Source organism: Schistocerca nitens, chromosome 3 (assembly GCF_023898315.1).
Source record: "Schistocerca nitens isolate TAMUIC-IGC-003100 chromosome 3, iqSchNite1.1, whole genome shotgun sequence".
Lineage (NCBI taxonomy): Eukaryota > Metazoa > Arthropoda > Insecta > Orthoptera > Acrididae > Schistocerca > Schistocerca nitens.
In genome coordinates, this window is record NC_064616.1 from 68,957,020 (window position 1) to 68,979,436 (window position 22,417).

Consider the following 22,417-nt stretch of genomic DNA (forward strand, 5'->3'; position numbering starts at 1 on the left):
ACTGTCATATGTCATGCCATCCATCAACCCATGGATCTTGTAGTGAAATGTAAGAGAAGCATACCACTGAAGAATAACTTGGTCATCCCAGCCTCAGACATCTCGTTTAAGAACGGATTTGGTGAATTGTAGATAGTTAACTTTCGCCAAGAACCGCAGATCCTTCCAAGACGGATGTGTGTAGCAAACGCTGAGCCGTTAATTGCAGAACAGCTGAGCGTCATAGAAACCTCCCATGCCGAGTCTGTGGGCGAAATTAGCACTGCCACTACGAGACAAGATCTAGCTCACCTATCACCAGATCTCACTAAGGAACAACAGAAGAATCTACTTGCCATTTTTCAAGAGTTCTCTGAATGCTTCAATCCACAGGTGAAGAGCAAATTAGACAAATCGACGGTGAAGCACCGGATTATCACTGGAGACCATCAGCTATTAAGCCAGAGAGCATACCGTGTGTCAGGAACGGAACATCGATTAATTCGCGACGAGGTAGAGAAAATGATGAAGAACGACATCATTCAGCCTTCGCAGAGCCCATGGTCGTCACCAGTGGTTCTCGCCAGGAAGAAGGATTGCAGTTGGAGCTTTTGTGTTGATTACAGGAAGATTGATAAGATAACTAAAAAGGACGTTGACACTCTTCCACGAATTGACGATACACTAGATTGTCTGAAGGGCGTTAAGTTTTTCTCAACCATGGACATATACTCGGGATACCGACAAATCGAAGTAGATGAGGCTGATCGTGAGAGAACTGCAGTCATCACCCCTGAGGGCCTGTATAAATTTAAGGTAATGCCGTTTGGTTTGTGTAATGCACCAGCAGCTTTTGAACGGATGATGGATAATCTTCTACGTCACCTGAAGTGGACGATGTGCCTTTGTTATTTAGATGGCATTATAGTGTTTTCAGAGACATATGATGAACACATAAAACGACAGAGGGCCGTTCGTAAGTGTCTCCAAAAGGCGGACTGAAACTTAATCCAAGATAGTGTCTGTTTGGAGCAAAATAAATCAAAACACTTGGACACCTTGTGTCAAACGAAGGAATGCGGCCAGACGCAGAAAAGGTGATAGCTACAACGGAATTTCCTATTCCTAAAAGTATTGGAGATGTGAGAAGCTTCCTCGGATTATGTTCTTATTATCGTCGTTTTATGAAAGACTTTTGTATCAAACCCAGGCCACTCCAACAGTTGTTAAAAGCCGATGATAAATTTATCTGGGGTGGTGCTCAACAAGATTCTTTCGATGTGCTGCGAAAAGCTCTGACGACTGACCCTGTACTTGGTCGGTGTGATGAGAGAGCACCTACAGAACTACACACAGATGCCAGTGGGTATGGGATCGGTGCTGTTCTGGTGCAGATTTCGGATGGAAAAGAAAAGATTATAGCCTATGCTTCTAGGACACTTACAAAAGCCGAGAGAAACTACTCAACTACAGAAAGAGAATGTCTTGCTGTGATCTGCGTAATGTGCAAATTTCGACGGTATCTCTATGGAAGGCCATTCATAGTTGTTACAGACCTTCATTCACTTTGTTGGTTGACAGGTCTTAAGGATCCAACAGAACGACTCGCCAGGTGGACACTACGTCTTCGAGAGTATGACATTACCATAGTGTACAAAAGTGGAAGGAAACACCAAGATGCCGACTGTTTCTCAAGAAATCCTGTGCAAGACCATCAAGACTTTGATGAAGATAGTGACTGTCTCGCTGCCCTCCAGGATCTCTCCGCTGAGCAGAAGAAGGACCCAAGATATCTCAAATTACGCTTCCCTTAAATCGGTCACAGGATGTGACAGCACAATTTAAGGTAGTTAATGGATTACTTTGCAAGAAAAACTTTGATCCATTTGCAAAGAGGTGGCTACCAGTGATTCCTAAACACATTCGCTTAGATGTTCTACAGAAATTCCGTGACACACCTGAGGCCCGGCATCTAGGACTTTTTTAAGACATACGATAGGATCTGCCAGAGATTTTTCTGGCCAGGTTTATTTGGGAGTGTCCGTCACTATGTGCCGCACTGTCGAGAGTGCCAGAGGAGGAAGGCAGTTCCTCAGAAACCATCTGGCCGACTCATACCAATTCCACCAGCCGAAATCCTTTTGCAGCGTGTTGGGATTGACCTCCTCGGACGATTTCCAACGTCTGCTAGTGACCATAGATGGATTAGTGTTTGCACTGATTATCTGAGACGTTATGCCATTACAAAATCTGTGAAAACAGCCGAAGAATTCAACGTAGCCAAACTCATCGTGGAAGACATTGTATTAAAACACGGTGCCCCAAGGCCGTTAATTACGGATCGAAGGAAAGTTTTCAATCAAATCTTGTGACAGAGATAAACCGTCGGTGCAACATTAGCCATCATATGACGACGGCCTACCGTCCTCAAACTAACAGGCTTACTGAACGCCTTAATAAGACCGTGGCCGACATGCCATCAATGTTCGTCAGTGTTGAGCAAAGCAACTGGGATGAGGTGCTACCTTGCGTGACGTTTGCCTACAACACCGCCAAACAAGACATCACTGGAACTACGCCATTTTTCCTGGTGCATGAGCGTGAAGCGTCTATGACGTTGGACACTGAGTTGCCGTTACATCCTGATGACGGTGACGACGACTACATCGGCCAGGTGTTAACCAGAGCTGAGGAAGCTCGGCAGTTAGCTTGACTGCGCACGGTGCACGCTCAAGAAAACGATCGCCGAAGGTATGACGCAAGCCATCGCCCTGTTTACCAGCCTGGTGACCTCCTCTTCATCTTCACTCCTGTTCGGAAGGTTGGTCTCTCTGAGAAGCTCCTCAGGCGCTACTTTGGACCATGTAAGGTTGTAAGGCAGTTGTCTGACGTTACTTATGAAGTTGAAGATTTCGACCCCGGCGCAAGTTGACGAAAGACCAGAGATACGGTCAATGTCCTTCGAATGAAGCCCTATAAGGATCCTGCAACCCAGGGTATATTCGAAGCTCCAGCGACAGGCAACAAGCGGAAAGGAGATGAAGAGCGTAGCGGCTAAGCAAGTTCTAAGAAGATCACCGCCAGAGCGAACATCAGGCATCGGGAGTCGGAGTATGCCGGACTGAGACTCGTTCCCGGACTGGGACGACGTAACACTGAGATGCTGTTTTCTTAAGGAGGGAGCAATGTCGCATAAGAAGCTCAGTGGCATCGTCACTGTGGTGTAGCGGCTATGATACTAGCCTGGTTCATGGTGGGTCGGGAATTCAAAACTCATGTGAACTGTTAAATTTTAATTCGTTTTTTCGGTTCGAGGACATTCTAGAAGTATCCACAAATATCATGAATCATTGTACTGGAATGTTCTGTATCTGTATACATACCGTATGTGTTCTGGCGGGAGGCAGTTGGCTCCGTGCTCTTGTATGTGCAAGTGCTGAATAAACCTTCGTTTAGTGAAGTTAGTGTTCATCATTCATCTAGTTACACCTTCTTCTATGTGACAATACAGTATATTCAACACTATGGGAAATATGATGCATAAAGAAGGCGAGAACACTTATCTCCAAAGTTTTGAGACTGTTGGTACACAACAACTCACTTAATTCAAATGTCCACAGAACATCTAGTTTGGAATAGCTGTTTCTCGTTCCGTTAGCGAGAGATAACATCTTCAAGTACCTTGAACCTCTCTAATAGGATTTCGGACCCTAGTCAGTTTTCTGAATTTCTTCTCTGCTATATTAATCCTAAAGCAGAAATGATGAGAAATCAGTCATCCAACTTATAGATCTTTTCTAAGTGCAAGAGGTAGTTAAATTTGCGTTTCTCTCAGCTTGCATGTAGTGTGGTGAACTCACATATTAGTCATGGCCCCAACACCGTATGTTTATGTAAGATATGGATAAGGCTTACATACAGTTTTGAATCTGATGCTCTTGAAGGAATGCCAGATCACATAGTATTGCAGTAGCACTTCCGACACAAAAAGTAGCGGGAAGAGGTAGAAGGCACCATGTTAAGACTCGTCCAACCTTTCCAAGTGATTTATTGTTTCCAACTACAGTGCCGTGTTCCCCTCAGTCTGCGTCACCGGGTCCTGCAATGCTGAGGATGCTACCTCAGTGACCCATGAAGCACTCTGCTAATGTGTCAGCCTTGTACGGCCGCGGTGATATGACGACGTCAGGGCTGCGCCGGCAGCCGACTCAGTTCTGCACTGCCTAAGCGCTGCCCACTGACAACTGCAAGGTGGTATGCACCGTGCATCCTCGGCAGCGTGGCGACAACAAGCGCCCGCGATCTGGCAGCTGAATCTGCAGCCCTCGCCCTGGATGTCTCCAGTGCGTGTTAGGTGCCAAGACGACTACCCGCGATAGCAAGCTGTGGAGTGGCCCGCTGTTGGCTAGCTAAGGAGCCCACGTCGGCCTAAGAGGGTCGAACCAGCGGCCCACTGTGGACTGGAACGCTGGCGCCCCATCTGCTGCTGTGTGTAGCCGGTGGTGTGACAGCCCCCGCCGTCCAGGAGAACTGCCACACTTGGAACCCCCATGTTGGCCTCAGAGGGTCGAACCAACGACTCGCTGTGGACTGGAACGCTGGCACTCCATCTGCTCCTGTGTGTAGCTGGTGGTGTGACAGCCCCCGCCGTCCAGGAGAACTGTCACACTTGGAACCCCCGTGTTGGCCTCAGAGGGTCGAACCAACGACTCGCTGTGGACTGGAACGCTGGCACTCCATCTGCTCCTGTGTGTAGCTGGTGGTGTGACAGCCCCCGCCGTCCAGGAGAACTGTCACACTTGGAACCCCCGTGTTGGCCTCAGAGGGTCGAACCAACGACTCGCTGTGGACTGGAACGCTGGCACTCCATCTGCTCCTGTGTGTAGCTGGTGGTGTGACAGCCCCCGCCGTCCAGGAGAACTGTCACACTTGGAACCCCCGTGTTGGCCTCAGAGGGTCGAACCAGTCACCCGACATGGACTGGAATGCTGGCGCCCCATCTGCTCCTGTTTGTAGCTGGTGGTGTGACAGCCCCCGCCGTCCAGGAGAACTGCCACACGTGGAAACCCTGTGTTTGCCTCAGAGGGTCGAACCAGTGACCTGACATGGACTGGAATACTGGCGCCCCATTTGCTGCTGTGTGTAGCCGGTGGTGAGACATGCGCCGCCATCCAGGAGAACTGCCACAGTTGGAACCCACATGTTGGCCTCAGAGGGTCGAACCAGTGTCCAAACAAGGACTGGAATGCTGGCGCCCCATCTTCTGCTGTGTGTAGCTGGTGGTGTGACGGCCCCCGCCGTCCAGGAGAACTGTCACACTTGGAACCCCCATGTTGGCCTCAGAGGGTCGAACCAGTGTCCTGACATGGACTGGAATGCTGGCGCCCCATCTGCTGCTGTGTGTAGCTGGTGGGTTGACAGACCCCGCCGTCCAGAAGAACTGTCACACTTGGAACCTCTGTGTTGGCCTCAGAGGGTCGAAACAGTGACCCAACATGGACTGGAATGCTGGTGCCCCATCTGCTGCTGTGTGTAGCTGGTGGTGTGACAGCCCCCGCCGTCCAGGAGAACTGTCACACTTGGAACCCCCGTGTTGGCCTCAGAGGGTCGAACCAGTGTCCTGACATGGACTGGAATGCTGGCGCCCCATCTGCTGCTGTGTGTAGCTGGTGGGTTGACAGACCCCGCCGTCCAGGAGAACTGTCACACTTGGAACCTCTGTGTTGGCCTCAGAGGGTCGAACCAGTGACCCAACATGGACTGGAATGCTGGCGCCCCATCTTCTGCTGTGTGTAGCTGGTGGTGTGATGGCCCCCGCTGTCCAGGAGAACTGTCACACTTGGAACCCCCATGTTGGCCTCAGAGGGTCGAACCAGTGTCCTGACATGGACTGGAATGCTGGCGCCCCATCTGCTGCTGTGTGTAGCTGGTGGGTTGACAGACCCCGCCGTCCAGAAGAACTGTCACACTTGGAACCTCTGTGTTGGCCTCAGAGGGTCGAAACAGTGACCCAACATGGACTGGAATGCTGGTGCCCCATCTGCTGCTGTGTGTAGCTGGTGGTGTGACAGCCCCCGCCGTCCAGGAGAACTGTCACACTTGGAACCCCCGTGTTGGCCTCAGAGGGTCGAACCAGTGTCCTGACATGGACTGGAATGCTGGCGCCCCATCTGCTGCTGTGTGTAGCTGGTGGGTTGACAGACCCCGCCGTCCAGGAGAACTGTCACACTTGGAACCTCTGTGTTGGCCTCAGAGGGTCGAACCAGTGACCCAACATGGACTGGAATGCTGGCGCCCCATCTGCTGCTGTGTGTAGCTGGTGGTGTGATGGCCCCCGCCGTCCAGGAGAACTGTCACACTTGGAACCCCCATGTTGGCCTCAGAGGGTCGAACCAGTGTCCTGACATGGACTGGAATGCTGGCGCCCCATCTGCTGCTGTCTGTAGCTGGTGGGTTGACAGACCCCGCCGTCCAGGAGAACTGTCACACTTGGAACCTCTGTGTTGGCCTCAGAGGGTCGAACCAGTGACCCAACATGGACTGGAATGCTGGCGCCCCATCTGCTGCTGTGTGTAGCTGGTGGTGTGACATCCCCTGCCGTCCAGGAGAACTGCCATACTTGGAACCCCCGTGTTGGCCTCAGAGGTTCGAACCAGTGACCCAACATGGACTGGAATGCTGGCGCCCCATCTGCTGCTGTGTGTAGCTGGTGGTGTGACAGCCCCTGCCGTATAGGAGAACTGCGACACTTGGAACCCCCATGTTGGCCTCAGAGGGTCGAACCAGTGACCTGACATGGACTGGAATGCTGGCGCCCCTTCTGCTGCTGTGTGTAGCTGGTGGTGTAGCAGCCCCCGCCGTCCAGGAGAACTGCCACACTTGGAACCCCTGTGTTGGCCTCAGAGTCTCGAACCAGTGACCCGACGTGGACTGGAATGCTGGCGCCCCATCTGCTGCTGTGTGTAGCTGGTGGTGTGACACGCGCCGCCGTCCAGGAGATCTGGCACACTAGAATTCTTTGTTAGTGAACCGGCACCTATTTATATGCGGCTGTGCACGTCTGTTTTGCTAAACGCGCCACTCCACGTCACGTACTCGTAACAGTTAGGTTGGCCAGTGGGCTCCTTCTGTCTGTGACATGCGCCATGCAAACTGCTGCATCTACTTGTTCTGGCGGTTCTACGCCCCTGTGTGCTCTATTTTACTTCACAAATGTTAGCGTAACTCACTGTAAACAGACTCATGCCTGGCTGTAATTTGCGCTTTCATAAATGTTGCACCAAAACTGACTTTTCTTATGCCAAACGGTAGTGCCGCAACAGTATCTGAGCGATCTATACAGTGTGTTTCTTTTAACTCGAGGCAACTAAATATCTCGAAAACGATGCATTGTACGAAAAAAGATGAAAAGTTAACATAAGTAAAGGGAACATCTCTCAGTGCTACGACTGGCCACCACCTAACCACGGCTCCTGTATGAGCAGGCTCCACTTTGTATTTACAAGTAATAACCCCCACTGTCATTGCATATTCGGATTCTGCGCCAAAAACTAAGTACAGTTTACTCAAACCATTGTTTTCCATTCGTGGCAGATGGAGCTGTAATCGACGAACGCAGATGTCTGCAGTTAAGAACCGACTTATTTGATTCCACATTTCATTTACAATGTTAACATAAATCTTTGTGTTATAACGCTTGATAGTGATGTTCAATCGTTGCTTGAGTGCTGCAAATGTGATTTTACCTTGCAAATAACATGGCTAGACATTGAAATTTCTGGCAAATAAGCTGCTTATACGGCAATATAGTCTCCTGGTTCCTACCGTATTAATTGTGTAAGTCTCCTAACCACCGGAATGCTTGATTTCGGTGGTCGCCCTCGAACCCCGCCATCAGGATGACTGATTTCTGTGTGTGTCCCCATCCAACTCTCGCGCTGGCCGCTAAGCGACTGCCAGCGAAATACTAACCACAACCATTGTAGTAAGGTCAAATGTCCGTGAAGTGATAGTGACAGGCGCACCTTCCATGGACGCACAACGTCTCCGTAACACTCCTCTCTGGGGTTTGATTTGACGCAGCTGGTGTAATGGATGTTGTATCTGTTTCAGAGAAGATCGAAATAATTTTAATTTATGGCGAGGCTGCAAGAAGCGCCCCAATAGTGGAAGCAAGTGGGCTCAAGCATGTCAGTGGTGAGAAGCAAGGAGACTCTCCCAAAACAAGCACCCCCAATGGCGAGAGACAAGGGGACTCACCGATATCTAGCATCCCGATGGGAACAGAAAACTATTACACCCACGTTGTTGTTCCTTGATCACGATAAACGTAGTTTCTAACTAGACACTGAAACAGCAAACCATATTGTACAGTAAATGAAATACGCAACACTAAAGTAAATATCGAACATAAACACCAACAGTTAGAACACAAAGGTTTACACTTACATCGTAAATGAAATGCAGAATCAAATGCCTCTGTTGTTAATTGAGAAAACAGGCAGACTTGATATTTGTCGATTACAGCGCCATCTGCCACGAATGGAAAACAGTGGTTTGAGAAAACCGTACGTATTTTTTGGCGTAAATTCGAATATGTAATAAAAATGGGCGTCCCCATTTGAAAATACATTGTTGACCCCGCTCACGCAGAAGAGGTGGTTATGAGGTTGTCTGTAGCGCAGGCAGACATCCCCTTAACAAATATTAACTTTTCACCTCTAACTTTCTTTTCGTACGAAGCGTCGTTTTCTAGATATTTAGTTGTCTGAGTTAAAGCGAACACCCTGTATATGTCCAACTTACCTATGCCCAAAGGTCTGTAGAGTCGTGTAACAGTAGAAGTGTAATAGCTGGAGCTAAGATTAGCTTGTCCATACTTAACAGACTAGCAGGAGAACAATTTCACTATGCCTAGACAATAAGTAAAACCGGTGATACTTAGAGGAGTGTGCACAGTTACTACAAGCGTTTTACACATCGATAGTCAGTGGAGGAATACGAGTGACAATACGGACGAGTCACCAAAAAGGAATTGAATTCATCTGCCGGTATAAACTGGCTCCAGACCTGTTAATTTCGATTAGCATTACTCTCTAATCTGTGCTAGCTGCTGCATTTTGTGTTGTTACGAAATTCATGTTGGTAATGTGTTATAGTAGTAGATGGGATGTAAATTGGCAGATATTTGCAAAATGGCTCAAATAGCTCTGAGCACTATGGGACTTAACTTCTGAGGTCATCAGTCCCCTACAACTTAGAACTACTTAAACCTAACTAACCTAAGGACATCACACACATCCATGCCCGAGGCAGGATTCGAACCTGTGACCGAAGCGGTCGCGCTGTTCCAGACTGTAGTGCCTAGAACCGCTCGGCCACTCCGGCCGGCAGATATTTGCAAGAGTGCCTCCTTGGTAGATCGAGCAGGGCGAAGTAACCGTATATGAATATATAACGTAATAGGATGGATCAAAAAAATCTATTCACCAAGCAGCGGCGGGAGAAAACATAAAGGTTAAAAAATGTGCAAGCTTCCGGAGCCAGTGGCTCCCTCTTCTGGCAGAGGGGTTAAAGGGGAAGGAAGAAGGATGAAGGAAAAGGACTGGCGAGGTTTAAGAAATGGGAATAGTTCGGAAAAGTCGCCAGGAACCCCTGGTCAGGGGAGAATTTCCAGACGAGATGGGAATGAAGAATGAAGAATGAAGGGGAAGAAATGGGGATGAAGAAAAAGTATTGCGAGATTTAGGAAATTGGGAGAGTTCGGAAAAGTCGTTCAGAAGCCCTAATTAGGAGAGGTATGTCTCCCCTGAGCCATCTTCCGAAATCTCGCCATTTCCTAAACCTCACCAGTCCTTTCCCTTCATCCCTCTTTCTTCCTCTACAACCAGATCGAGGAACCACTCGCTCCAAATGCTTGCTCATTTCTGTAACCTTTATACCTGTTTTCTGATGCTGGTGTTTGGTGAGTAGATTTTTTTGTCTATCGAATTATATTATCAAAAACAGACTATTTTCTTGACATATATCAAATAAATAGACGTAATAAAAAATGAGTTTAGTAATAATATGCATGTTGAGGCTGCAGAAACGTACAGTTATCACAGACAGTTTTACGTGCCGAATAAGGTAGTTTATGTAATAGCAATAGTAAATATAAACAAGTCAGAACCACTTTACGCAACACCTCCACACACATGGACTGTGATCTTGTAATGGCGTGCCACGGCTGTCATTTGCACTCTCGCTGTTCCACGATAGTTAAGACTGCAAAGTGTCACCAAGATAGCGTATTTTTGTAAAATATGATGATCCCTTATCATAAAAACAAAAATAAATTACGATAAAAATACGGCAGTACTCCTCTACTTGACACCGCAGACGACAACTTTGCAAGCCCAGTCTGTAAATACGACTATAAGACATCCTCTCTACATCTGTGCCTATTTTTCCTCCCAAACATTCCAAAAAGTACATTATTATGGCTTATATTCAACTGAAATGTTGTCTTATGTTTGTAAATGCCAACTGTAATCAAACTTTCTTGGTAAATTTTTAGACAGTGTATATAATAGAATAAATAATTCTCTTCAGCAGATTGTCTACTGGACGTAGCAACAGAGGTTACTAGTTATAAAATATAAATCGGAAATGGAGAAGGAAATCATGAAAGATGTGGCCGAATGTTTGGAATTCGTCGTCGAAGAGGTGTCTCGAGTCAGTGAAGAGAATGAACAACTTGTCGACCAAAACCCTGCTGGGGGCACGTCCGATCCTGTAGAGGTAAGTAGACAAAACGTATAAAGAAGGAGGCAGATTTTGGAATGACAACAAATGCACAGAGAGAGGGGCTGATGCAAACGGTATCTTTATTCGAAAGACGTGCGGAATCTCTATTATTCACAAAGCAACATGAGGATGGTTATAATGCGTGCTCTAAAAAGTAGCCCGACAGTGAAGTGGCGCGTAATACAGTGATGCATGTACAAGTTATTACATAGAACCAGCCGAGTGCCGTTTATGGAACATTCCTCGCGTGATCTTTCTTCTTCATTGAGATGCAGAACGTCATTATGAAATGTACTGTCCTCTCATGCCGATAGTGGATGCTCAACAACTCCCCATATTGCAAATCAGACCGTTCAGCTTAGCTTGTAGTGTGTGGTTGGATATTATCATCTCGAGTGCACCTTACTACGTTTTGAAAAAAATGAATCTAAATCTTCAGCGAGTGGCACTCTCTTTGGCTGATTTACTCTGATACGTAAAGTGCTTTCCACCTTTCCTATGCTTTGATTATTGGTATCAAAGATGTACAATGTATATGTACTACTTTGTCCATGCTTAGGGACTCCATATTAGGGTGTTGCAGCTATGTCCTTTCGCTTCTGTATAGGACAATACAAAGTAAGTACGAAATTCATTTATATTCTACTACAATACAAAATTTTACATCTATGAAGCATCTATACGTTTTACTCAAGGTCTCTTTAAAAAAAAAAATTATACACTGTGTGATCAAAAGTATCTGGATACCTCGCTGAAAATGACTTACAAGTTCGTGGCGCCCTCCATCGGTAATGCTGGAATTCAATATGGTGTTCGCCCACCCCTAGCCTCGATGACAGCTTCCATTCTCACTGGCATACTTTCAAGCAGGTGCTGGAAGGTTTCTTGCGGAATAGCAGCCCATTCTTTACGGAGTGCTGCACTGAGGAAAGGTATCGATGTCGATCGGTGAGGCCTGGCACGAAGTCGACGTTCCAAAACACCCCAAAGATGTTCTATAGGATTCATATCATGATTCTTTGCAGGCCAGTCCATTACAGGGCTGTTATTGTCATGCAACCACTCAGCCACAGGCTGTGCATTATGAACAGGTTCTCGATTGTGTTGAAAGATGCAATTGCCATTCCCGAATTGCTCTTTAACAATGGGAAACAAGAAGGTGCTTAAAACATCAGTTTAGGCCTGTGGTGTGATAGTGCCACGCAAAATAACAAGGGGTGTAAGCCCCCTCCATGAGAAACACAACCACACCATAATACCACCGCCTCCGAATTTTTCTGTTGGCACTACACGCCATACCCACACCTTGCCATCGGATCCCCACATTGTGCACCGTGATTCGTCACTCCACACAACGTCTTTCCACTGTTCAATCGTCCAATGTTTACGCTCCTTACACAAATCGAGGCGTCGTTTGGCATTTACAGTCGATGTGTGGCATATGAGCAGCCGTTCGACTATGAAATCCAAGTTTTCTCACCTCCCACCTAACTGTCATAGTACTTGCAGTGGATCCTGATGCCGTTTTGGAATTCCTGTGTGATGGTCTGGATAGATGTCTGCCTATTACACATTACGACCCTGTTCAACTGTCGGCGGTCTCTGTCAGGCAACAGACGAGGTCGGCCTATACGCTTTTGTGCTGTACATGTCCCTTCACGTTTCCATTTCACTATCACATCGGAAATACTGGACCTAGGGATGTTTAGGTGTGTGGAAATTTCGCGTACAGACGTATGACACAAGTGACACACAATCGCCTGACCACATTCGAAGTCCGTGAGTTCCGCGGAGCGCCCCATTCTGCTCTCTCACGATGTCTAATGACTACTGAGGTCGCTCATATGGAGTACATGGCAGTAGGCGGCAGCACACTGCACCTAATATGAAAAACGTATGTTTTTGGGGGTGTCCGGATACTTTTGATCACATAGTATACGTAGCTCTGAGCCACATTGCGATTACTGGCCCTGCTGACCTTGATGACTAGTTCGGCTCTCCCCTTTGTAAGGCAGATCTACGTAAAGTAAGTGGACGATTGTCATTCTTGAATACTGGTGGGATGTCATACAGTAAGTCCGAAAGGTTCTTACATTGCATGTACTTTATCTTCTGCTGAAGATAGCTTAGGCGAGGAAGCACAACTTGCCTTTGCTTCCTTACTGTCACTTAGATGTATTTCTTAAATTTATTTCCATTATTCTGATCATCATGTGCTTGTAAAACAGTTTTGTTAATTTACCTTTTTAGAAAATTATCCACGGCATGTTAAGTATGCATTCATTAAATTCCGTTTCTCTGGTTCTGTCGGAAGATTTAGCAAGTACCTGCTGCCAGTGTTCTGCACCATAAATTTCATACTGGCAGTGATATTAGTTTATTCGATGGTCTTTAAATCTGGATTACACCAAAAGAATGTCCACTCAAGGAGTTCTTATGGTTGACTGTTTCAGTCCTCATATGGCTCACAACCCACAGACAGAACTTTATAACAATATGGCTCTTATTTTGCCAACCATAATAGTTGTCACCAGATGTTTCAATGTGCTTCACACGAGGAGGTAATGTTTGTAGCAACTTCAGTATGCAATAAATTACACTGGTGTCCAAATTAAATCACCAAACGGAAATTTTGCAAGGTCACTTATACCATGCCGCAAAACAGTATAATCAGGTGATAGTAAAGTAGAAACAGTGGGGGGGACGTAAACAACTGCAACATGCATATCGGTAGACAATCATGTTATTCGTTTTCTTTCAACTTGTCGGATTTTCACACACATTCTGACGACTGGTTAATGTGTTCAGTATGGGATGTGGCCACCTCTGGCAGCAAAACAGACCTGACAACGACGGGGCATGCTGTAAATGGTGTCATCAGTCTCATGTTGTTGTTGTTGTGGGCTTCAGTCCTGAGACTGGTTTGATGCAGCTCTCCATGCTACTCTATCCTGTGCAAGCTTCTTCATCTCCCAGTACCTACTGCAACCTACATCCTTCTGAATCTGCTTAGTGTATTCATCTCTTGGTCTCCCCCTACGATTTTTACCCTCCACGATGCCCTCCAGTCTCATGATGACGCGATAAAGCCCATTCTTCCTGGCCGGCCTTTGGTGGCCGAGCGGTTCTAGGCGCTTCAGTCTGGAACCGCGCGACTGCTGCGGTCGCAGGTTCGAATCCTGCCACGGGCATGGATGTGTGTGATGTCCTTAGGTTAGTTAGGTTTAAGTAGTTCTAAGTTCTAGGGAACTGATGACCTCAGATGTTAAGTCCCATAGTGCTCAGAGCCATTTGAACCATTGTTCCTGCAGAGCTGCTCGCAAGTCTCTGAGAACGATTGGTGGATGTTGACGTGGTGCAACACATCTCGCTAATTCATCCCAGTCGAGCGCTGTGGGAATCAAATTGGGTGAGCGAGCAGGCTACGCCGTGGGTGCACTATCTTCCGTTTCCAAGGAAGCATCAACCACCTGTGCTATAAGAGGTCGAGTATTATCATCCTTGAGTGCCAAGTCTTGGCCCATAGCTCCTCACAACGACAGTACAGGAGGTCCCAAGATTTTGTCACGATACGTGACAGCAGTTGAACGTTGCTGATTCACCCGTACAATTTCATGGAGAGGTGATCGAGAGGTCAACATAATCCCTGCCCACACCTACTCGATATCGGTCTGTACCCACAATGTTTGGGTCCCGAAATGGTGTTCCACGTTCACTCCAGATGCGAATCCGTCAAGAATCACTCTCCAGAATTTATCGGGACTTATCTGTGAAAAGAACATTGCCCGACTCTCCGACCGTCCAGGTGGCATGTTGATAACTCCACTACAGACGTTCCCTTCTGTGAAGACGCTTCAGGGGTGCACATACAGCAGGTCTCTGACAATAAAGACCATTCTGCCGAAGCCTTTTGGACGCGGTTTGCCTCGATACAACACGTCCAGCGGATGCTGCGAGGTTGGTTGGCTTGAGGGATAAAGGGACCAAACTACAGGGTCACCAGTCCCTTTCCTGTGAGGTCATATGCCACATGTCGTGCAGTACTAAGGCAGTACCGACGTGTCCTTACAACCAAAACCGGTTCTGTCTTTCCGATGTCAAACGTGTTCGACTCTGGCCCGGTCTTTGGGATACGGTTTAGGTCTCTATAAACTGTCGCCACATCCGAGAAGCCACAGAGCGATTCACATTAAACCATGAGGCCACATCAGTTTGCGACTTTGCTGTTTCTATTTTTCCTATGGCTCTCCACCGCACAGAGTCTGGTAGGCGTCTTCTCTGCGCCATGCTGCAACGTCTGTGATTGTGTACATGGCGACTGGAATGTGGAACTAACCTGCAAACACCACCCCGTTTGAGAGGAGTCCTCACCCCATCGTTGGCGTGCATGCCATCTTTCGTGCAGAACACAATCGTACGGACATCTGTTGACAGTTTGTATGATTATATCGAGAATTTAACACAGAACAGGGAAATACCTGTTTGTTGCTTTAATTTTGGAAACCAGTGTATTTCTTGATAGCCCCAGTAAAGCTCAATTGTGCTCTTCACCCAAATTATCTGACTCATATTGTTTGTGATTTCCCGAAAAACTATGGTTAAAAACCTCATGTTCTAAATCGTTTTCAGCTTAAGAGTTCATATTGGCATCTATATTTATCACTTTGGCATCACAGCGGACGGCCTCAGAGAGGTGATAGTGAGAGAACTATACTCTGCTCCAAACGCAGACACCACACTGTCCGAAACACTTCATCCACACACTTTCGTGGGCTCATTAAGGTGCCCCCTATCAGCGTGACACGTGTATCCGCATTGTCCCGCCTCCGCTTAGTCCGGGCAGTGTCTCAGACAATATTTTGTCGTGAATCACGGAGATTCTTTAACTTGTTGTACTAAACTTGTGTCAGTGAGCAGCGCTTGAACGTCACTATCGCCCCCTCCCCCCCCCCCCCTTTCTCTACTCCTTGATACTATAGAACCCGTTTTCATTCACAAAATTTGCCCAAGTCTAAAGAGCTGCTGCTGCTCCGTTAGCATGTTTACTTTACATATCTAAATGATTTTCCAGTACACTCCACTGAAACATTAGGCCTTTTGTTCTATGTTATACGTATTAACTTGAATCAAATTTGTTGTCATAAGTATTTAGAAATTACGTTCAGTATCAAAGCTAGTAACTTTGTTTCAGGAAAAAAGAGATGAAACCGTGCAGTGGTCATCAGCAGAAACGAGTGAGTCCGGCCTAACCTATAGTGAATGGGAAATGCTGTCAAATATAATGCAAGAAGTTGTGGCGGAGATGGACGAAGCAGGGGTAAGCAAACCGAGATGCTAGTAATCGAGGTAGGTTTTGGCATGACAACTTGGACAAATACGTTGCTGACCATCAAAACTGCAGCCCCATAAAAGCTCCATGCAACAAACATCAAAATGACAGTTAGTGATATACCTGTTTCCATAGTAAATGGTTAACATTTCAGGACAACGTCACAAACCAGGAAGGAGTAACGCCGTCTACAGTCTGTATTTAAGAAAGATTACGCAGCATGTTTCTCATTCAGAAGTCGCATTTGAATGCTGGTTGTTCGTGAGACGATCGTGTCATGCATCATATAAGGAGGAGGAACGCCAATCAGCAAGTGTTGAAATAGATAGCGGCAGGATCGTGGGCTACAGACACCGCGCTTTATCGTTCTGCGATAGCGCTCCTCGAGTTGCTCAGGATCCCATGATTTCCATGTAAATATAGAATTTCTCTGAGCGATGCGTATATATTGATTTTCAGTGTGTCCAGATTACCAAATCGGTAAAACAATCATGTGTAACGAAAAACATCGTTTGTTGCCCACAGTTTCTTCTTTCACAGCACTCCTGAGCAACGCCAATACATGGAAGAACGTTCCATTGCTCAACTGCAGGTTTGAATGGGTTGTGGCATACCATCGATGAGATCATCAAGCCAACCCTGGCCCTAATTGTCTTACTCTTCAATAGTGTAGCGCAAATCCTCCCATTCACAGGCTGATGAGTCGACTCCCACTCCCTGCCCCCTATGAGTAGGCCGCCAACCTGGCTGACTGTGTGTGGGCACACCTGCCTGCGCCCAATCACCATACCGAAGCAGAAGAGAAAAGGATGGAGGGTTGGGTGGCAGGTAGAGATTGGGGCTAGCAGGAAGTGGGTCACTGGTGGAGCTGACGCACTCGGAGCCAGCACCCGACCACTAAAAAGTCATACACCACAACGTCGAATGTGTCAGTGCAGGCCAGTTGGGTTGGGAGGAGTGGAGGGGGGTAGCCGACTGGTCGTCCTGTGAATGGGTGGCATGCTGAACCACCACTGAACCACCATCTTATTGCACATGTGAGGCACAGTGTTGAATGTATTTGATATTAGCAGATTGTATCTAATCACGTTGTCGGTGATTATCAGGGTACAAAGAGATGCTAATTTCGTCCAAAAACAACACCTGACGCTAATCATGGGGCATGCATTCTGCATGATTTCTTGCTCATCTCTGAGTCAATGGTATTGTGGTGAACGATGTGGTGCTCATCATGGTCGTCTGAAATTGAGATTCGCATCACGGAACTATCTCCTAACAGTTCGATGCAATACATGACATCCTGTTGCTTCTTCGAACACTGAATTCAGTCCTGAAGTACTCAGCCCATAGTTCCGTTAACTCAAAAGTTGTAGATACCGATCATTCAGTGCACCTGGGAACGTGGATGTCTTGTGCTGTGTAAATTATATTCAATATCTGTCAATTGGAACCGATTTCAAGTCTGCGTCAAATCACTTTCATTCTATTGCATGTATAGTGCAACTTCTCTGGTGGACAAGCCTTCTGCACGTAACGTAATGATTCGGACCTGAGCACTGGTCGCAATTGTCCTTCTGGTACTTTACCCTCAACTGAAATGCTGCAATCTATTCCCGAGTGCGGCGTTCTACTACCCGTAGACAGCACTCACGTTAACAGTGCGTATGTTTGCTAACAACTTCGGGGATGACCTAACGACTGTGGCAGAACACTCTCAATAGCAACACACTTGCGCGACATATCGGACTGATGCGACACTTTTTATTGCTGTGTTTATATAAATGACAATGTACATACCATCATAACTTCTATGAGGCCTTTTGCGGATAATGCTGTAGCATACAGAGAATTCGCAAGGCTAGAAAACTGTTGCGTAATACAGGAAGACCTGCAGAGGATCAACGGTTGGTGGTTTGGCAACTGATCCTCAACAAACAGATGTACCATTTTTCGTATAAAAACGCAGGAAGGCCCATTATTGTTGTTGTAGTTGTGGTCTTCAATCCAGGTACTGGTTTTATGCAGCTCTCCATGCTACTCTATTGTGTGCAAGCTTCTTCATTTCCCAGTACCTACTGCAACCTACATCCTTCTGAATCAGCTTAGTGTATTCATCTCTTGGTCTCCCTCTACGATTTTTACTCTCCACGCTGCCCTCCAATACTAAATTGGTAATCCCTTGATGCCACAGAACATGTCCTACCAACCGATCCCTTCTTCTAGTCAAGTTGTGCCACAAACTCCTCTTCTGTCCAATTCTATTCAATACCTTCTCATTAGTTACATGATCTACCCATCTAATCTTCAGCATTCTTCTGTAGCACCACATTTCGAAGCTTCTGTTCTCTTCTTGTCCAAACTATTTATAGTCCATGTTTCACATCCATACATGGCTACACTCCAAGAAATACTTTTAGAAAAGACTTCCTGACACTTGAAGCTCTATTCGATGTTAACAAATTTATCTTCTTCAGAAACGCTTTTCTTGCCATTACCAGTTTACATTTTATATCCTCTCTACTTCGACCATCATCAGTTATTTTGCTCCCCAAATAGCAAAACTCATCTACTACTTTAAGTGTCTCATTTCCTAATCTAATTCCCTTAGCATCACCTGACTTAATTCGACTATATTCCGTTATCCTCATTTTGCTTTTGTTGATGTTCATCTTATATCCTTCTTTCAAGACACTGTCCATTCCGTTCAACTGCTCTTCCAGCTACTTTGCTGTCTCTGACAGCATTACAATGTCATCGGTGAACATCAAAGTTTTTATTTATTCTCCATGGATTTTAATTCCTACTCCGAATTTTTCTTTTGTTTCCTTTATTGCTTGCTCAATATACAGACTGAACAACATCTGGGATAGGTTACAACCCTGTCTCACTCCCTTCCCAACCACTGCTTCCCTTTCATGCCCTCGACTCTTATAACTGCCATCTGGCTTCTGTACAAATTGAAAATAGCCTTTCGCTCCCAGTATTTTACCCCTGCCACCTTCAGAATTTGAAAGAGTCAAAAGCTTTCTCTAACTTGACAAATGCTAGAAACGTTGATTTACCTTTCCTTAATCTACCTTCTAAAATAAGTCGTAGGATCAGTATTCCCTCACGTGTTCCAACATTTCTACGGAATCCTAACTGGTCTTCCCCGAGGCAGGTTTCTACCAGTTTTTCCTTTCGTCTGTAAAGAATTCGTGTTAGTATTTTGCAGCCGTGGCTTATTAAATTTTCACATCTGTCAACACCTGTTTTTTGGGATCAGAATTATTATTTTCTTCTTGAAGTCTGAGGGTATTTCGCCTGTCTCATTCATCTTGCTCACCACATGGTAGAGTTGTGTCGGGTCTGGCGCTCCCAAGGCTGTCAGTAGTTCTAATGGAATGTTGTCTACTCCCAGGGCTTTTTAATCGTCAGGTTAGGGCGAACGCAATCGCGACTTCCAAAAATTATGCGCCAGAGGGACGCGCATAGGTCTTTCAGGCCGGCCGCGGTGGTCTAGCGGTTCTAGGCGCTCAGTCAGGAACCGCGCGACTGCTACGGTCGCAGGTTCGAATCCTGCCTCGGGCATGGATGTGTGTGATGTCCTTAGGTTAGTTAGGTTTAAGTAGTTCTAAGTTCTAGGGGACTTATGACCACAGCTGTTGAGTCCCATAGTGCTCAGAGCCAAGGTCTTTCAGTGCTGTGTCAAACTCTTCACGCAGTGTCATATCTCCCATTTCATCTTTGTCCACATTCTCTTCCATTTCCATAATATTGTCCTCAAGTACATCGCCCTTGTATAGACCCTCTATATAATCCTTCTACCTTTTTGCTTTTCCTTCTTTGCTTAGAACTGGGTTGCCATCTGAGCTCTTGATATTCATACAAGTTGTTCTCTTTTCTCCAAATGTCTAATTTTCCTGTAGGCAGTATCTATCTTACCCCTAGTGAGATATGCCTCTACATCCTTAAATTTGTCCTCTAGCCATCCCTGCTTAGCCATTTTGCACTTCCTGTCGATCTCATTTTTGTGACGTTTGTTGTCCTTTTTGCCTGATTCATTTACAGCATTTTTATATTTTCTCCTTTCGTCAATTAAATTCAATATATCTTCTGCTACCCAAGGATTTATACTAGCCCTCGTCTTTTTAACTACTTGATCCTCTGCTGCCTTCACTAATCCATCCCTCAAAGCTACCCATTCTTAGTCGACTGTATTTCGTTCCCCCATCCCTGTCAGTCGTTCCCTAATGCTCTGCCTGAAACTCTCTACAACCTCTGGTTCTGTCAGCTTATCCAGGTCCCATCTCCTGAAATTCCCAACTTTTTGCAGTTTCTTCAATTTTAATCTACAGTTCATAACCAATAAATTGTGGTCAGAGTCCACATCTGCCCCTGAAAATGTCTCACAATTTTAAACCTGGTTCCTAAATCTCTGTCTTACCATTATATAATCTATCTGAAACTTTCCAGTATCTCCAGGCCACTTCCATGTATGCAAACTTCTTTCGTGATTCTTGGTTAGCTATGATTAAGTTATGCTCTGTGCAAAATTCTACCAGGCGGCTTCCTCTTTCATTTCTTACCCCCATTCCATATTCACGTACTACGTTTCCTTCTCTTCCTTTTGCTACTGTCGTATTCCAGTCACCCATGACTATTAAATTTTCGTCTGCCTTCACTATCTGAATAATTTCTTTTATCTCATCATACATTTCATCAATCTCTTCGCTACCCCTCTTCAGGAACCACACGTTTGTCTGGCCTCTCAACAGATACCCCTCCGATGTGGTTGCACCGATGGTACAGCTATTTGTATGGCTGAGTCACGCAAGCCTCCCCACCAGCGGCAAGGTCCATGGTTCATGGGGGGACCCATTACTGTATGACTGCATAATTGTATAACAGCTACCAGACACAGTCACATACATAAAGTATCAAGCAGTATGCGTAAGGAGCGATTTAAAATTGAACAACGATATAAAAGTAACCACAGATAAAGCAGATGCTAGACCGAGACTCATTGGAAGAATCCTCAGGAAGTGTAACCTACTCACATAGGATGTAGCGTACATAACTGTCATTTGGTGAGTACTTAAATATTGCTCTTCAGTCAACGACCAATACCAAATAGAACTGACTGATGAAAAGAGCAGCATGTTTGGTTATACAGAGCGTTTGGAAATTCCCTTTACAAATTTCAAAGACTTGTAAAGTTGAGAGATTACACAATATTTTGAATATGAAACTATGTCTGGAAGCTTACTGTTTCCACTCTACGACGGTTTCAGTTCAGATGTTGCAAGCCGTCCCTTGCTTTAATTATAAATACGAGGGTTGGAACTTTAATAGTGGCTGGTCGTAGGTTGTGTTCCAAAAATGAACAGCATAGGACAGAAGTGATGACACTTTCTGCAGGACCTGACCATCATTTTGCAGGACAATGCTCAAGCATGTACAGTGCAAGCTGTTACTGATTTGTTTGACTGATGGGGCTGCTAAGTGCTATACCACCTACTGCACTCCCCTGACGTAAGCCCTCGTGAGTTCAACTCGATTTCTAAACTGAAGGAAACACTTCAAAGCATTCGCTTCGGAACTGCCACAAATTCATCGGGCAATAGACCGTGCCACTCAAACTGTCAACACAACAGGCACTGCCAAGAGTATGCTACGACTTCCACAGCGCTGGCAACACAATGCTGGTGACTACTTTGAAGATCAGTAAAACTTTGAAACACGTATCTATTTTGTAAGAGGCGTAAATAAATAGTTCAAAAAATGGTTCAAATGGCTCTGAGTACTATGGGACTCAACATCTGTGGTCATAAGTCCCCTAGAACTTAGAACTACTTAAACCTAACTAACCTAAGGACATCACACACATCCATGCCCGAGGCAGGATTCGAACCTGCGACTGTAGCAGTCGCGCGGTTCCTGACTGAGCGCCTAGAACCGCTAGACCACCGCGGCCGGCTAAATAAATAGTTGCCACTATCTAAGTTCCAACCCATGTATATGTCTGAGTGAATCTAAGTGTTATTATTTTTACGTAAAGAAAAGTATAAACCTCTCAACAACCTTAAAATCGTGAGCTACACCCCCAATTTTTATATATGAAATAGTGAATTTACTCACGGCTCATTTGTTGCTTATGTCTGAGGTCACTTTCGGAACGCAAATAATTAATCACGTTAATTAATTTAATAATGTTGAGTCTTAAATTGCTGATTCACCAATGACCACTGTAAGGTGGCGTGGTCTCCTGACCATTTCTTACATATTCCGTCCTCATAATCGTATTCTGCACATCAAGACGCTTCATTCGAACCCAAAGTC

General features: G+C 45.9%; 1 protein-coding gene across 1 annotated transcript in view; it reads left to right on the forward strand.

Moving 5' to 3' along the window:
• LOC126249270 (uncharacterized) overlaps positions 1 to 22,417 on the forward strand; it is a 411,510-nt gene that overhangs the window by 78,835 nt on the left and 310,258 nt on the right. Inside the window, exons 2-3 of the mRNA XM_049950924.1 lie at positions 10,576 to 10,761; positions 15,959 to 16,084. Coding sequence (XP_049806881.1) covers positions 10,630 to 10,761; positions 15,959 to 16,084 — 258 coding nt within the window. The 5' untranslated portion in view covers positions 10,576 to 10,629. The remainder of the gene's footprint in view (positions 1 to 10,575; positions 10,762 to 15,958; positions 16,085 to 22,417) is intronic.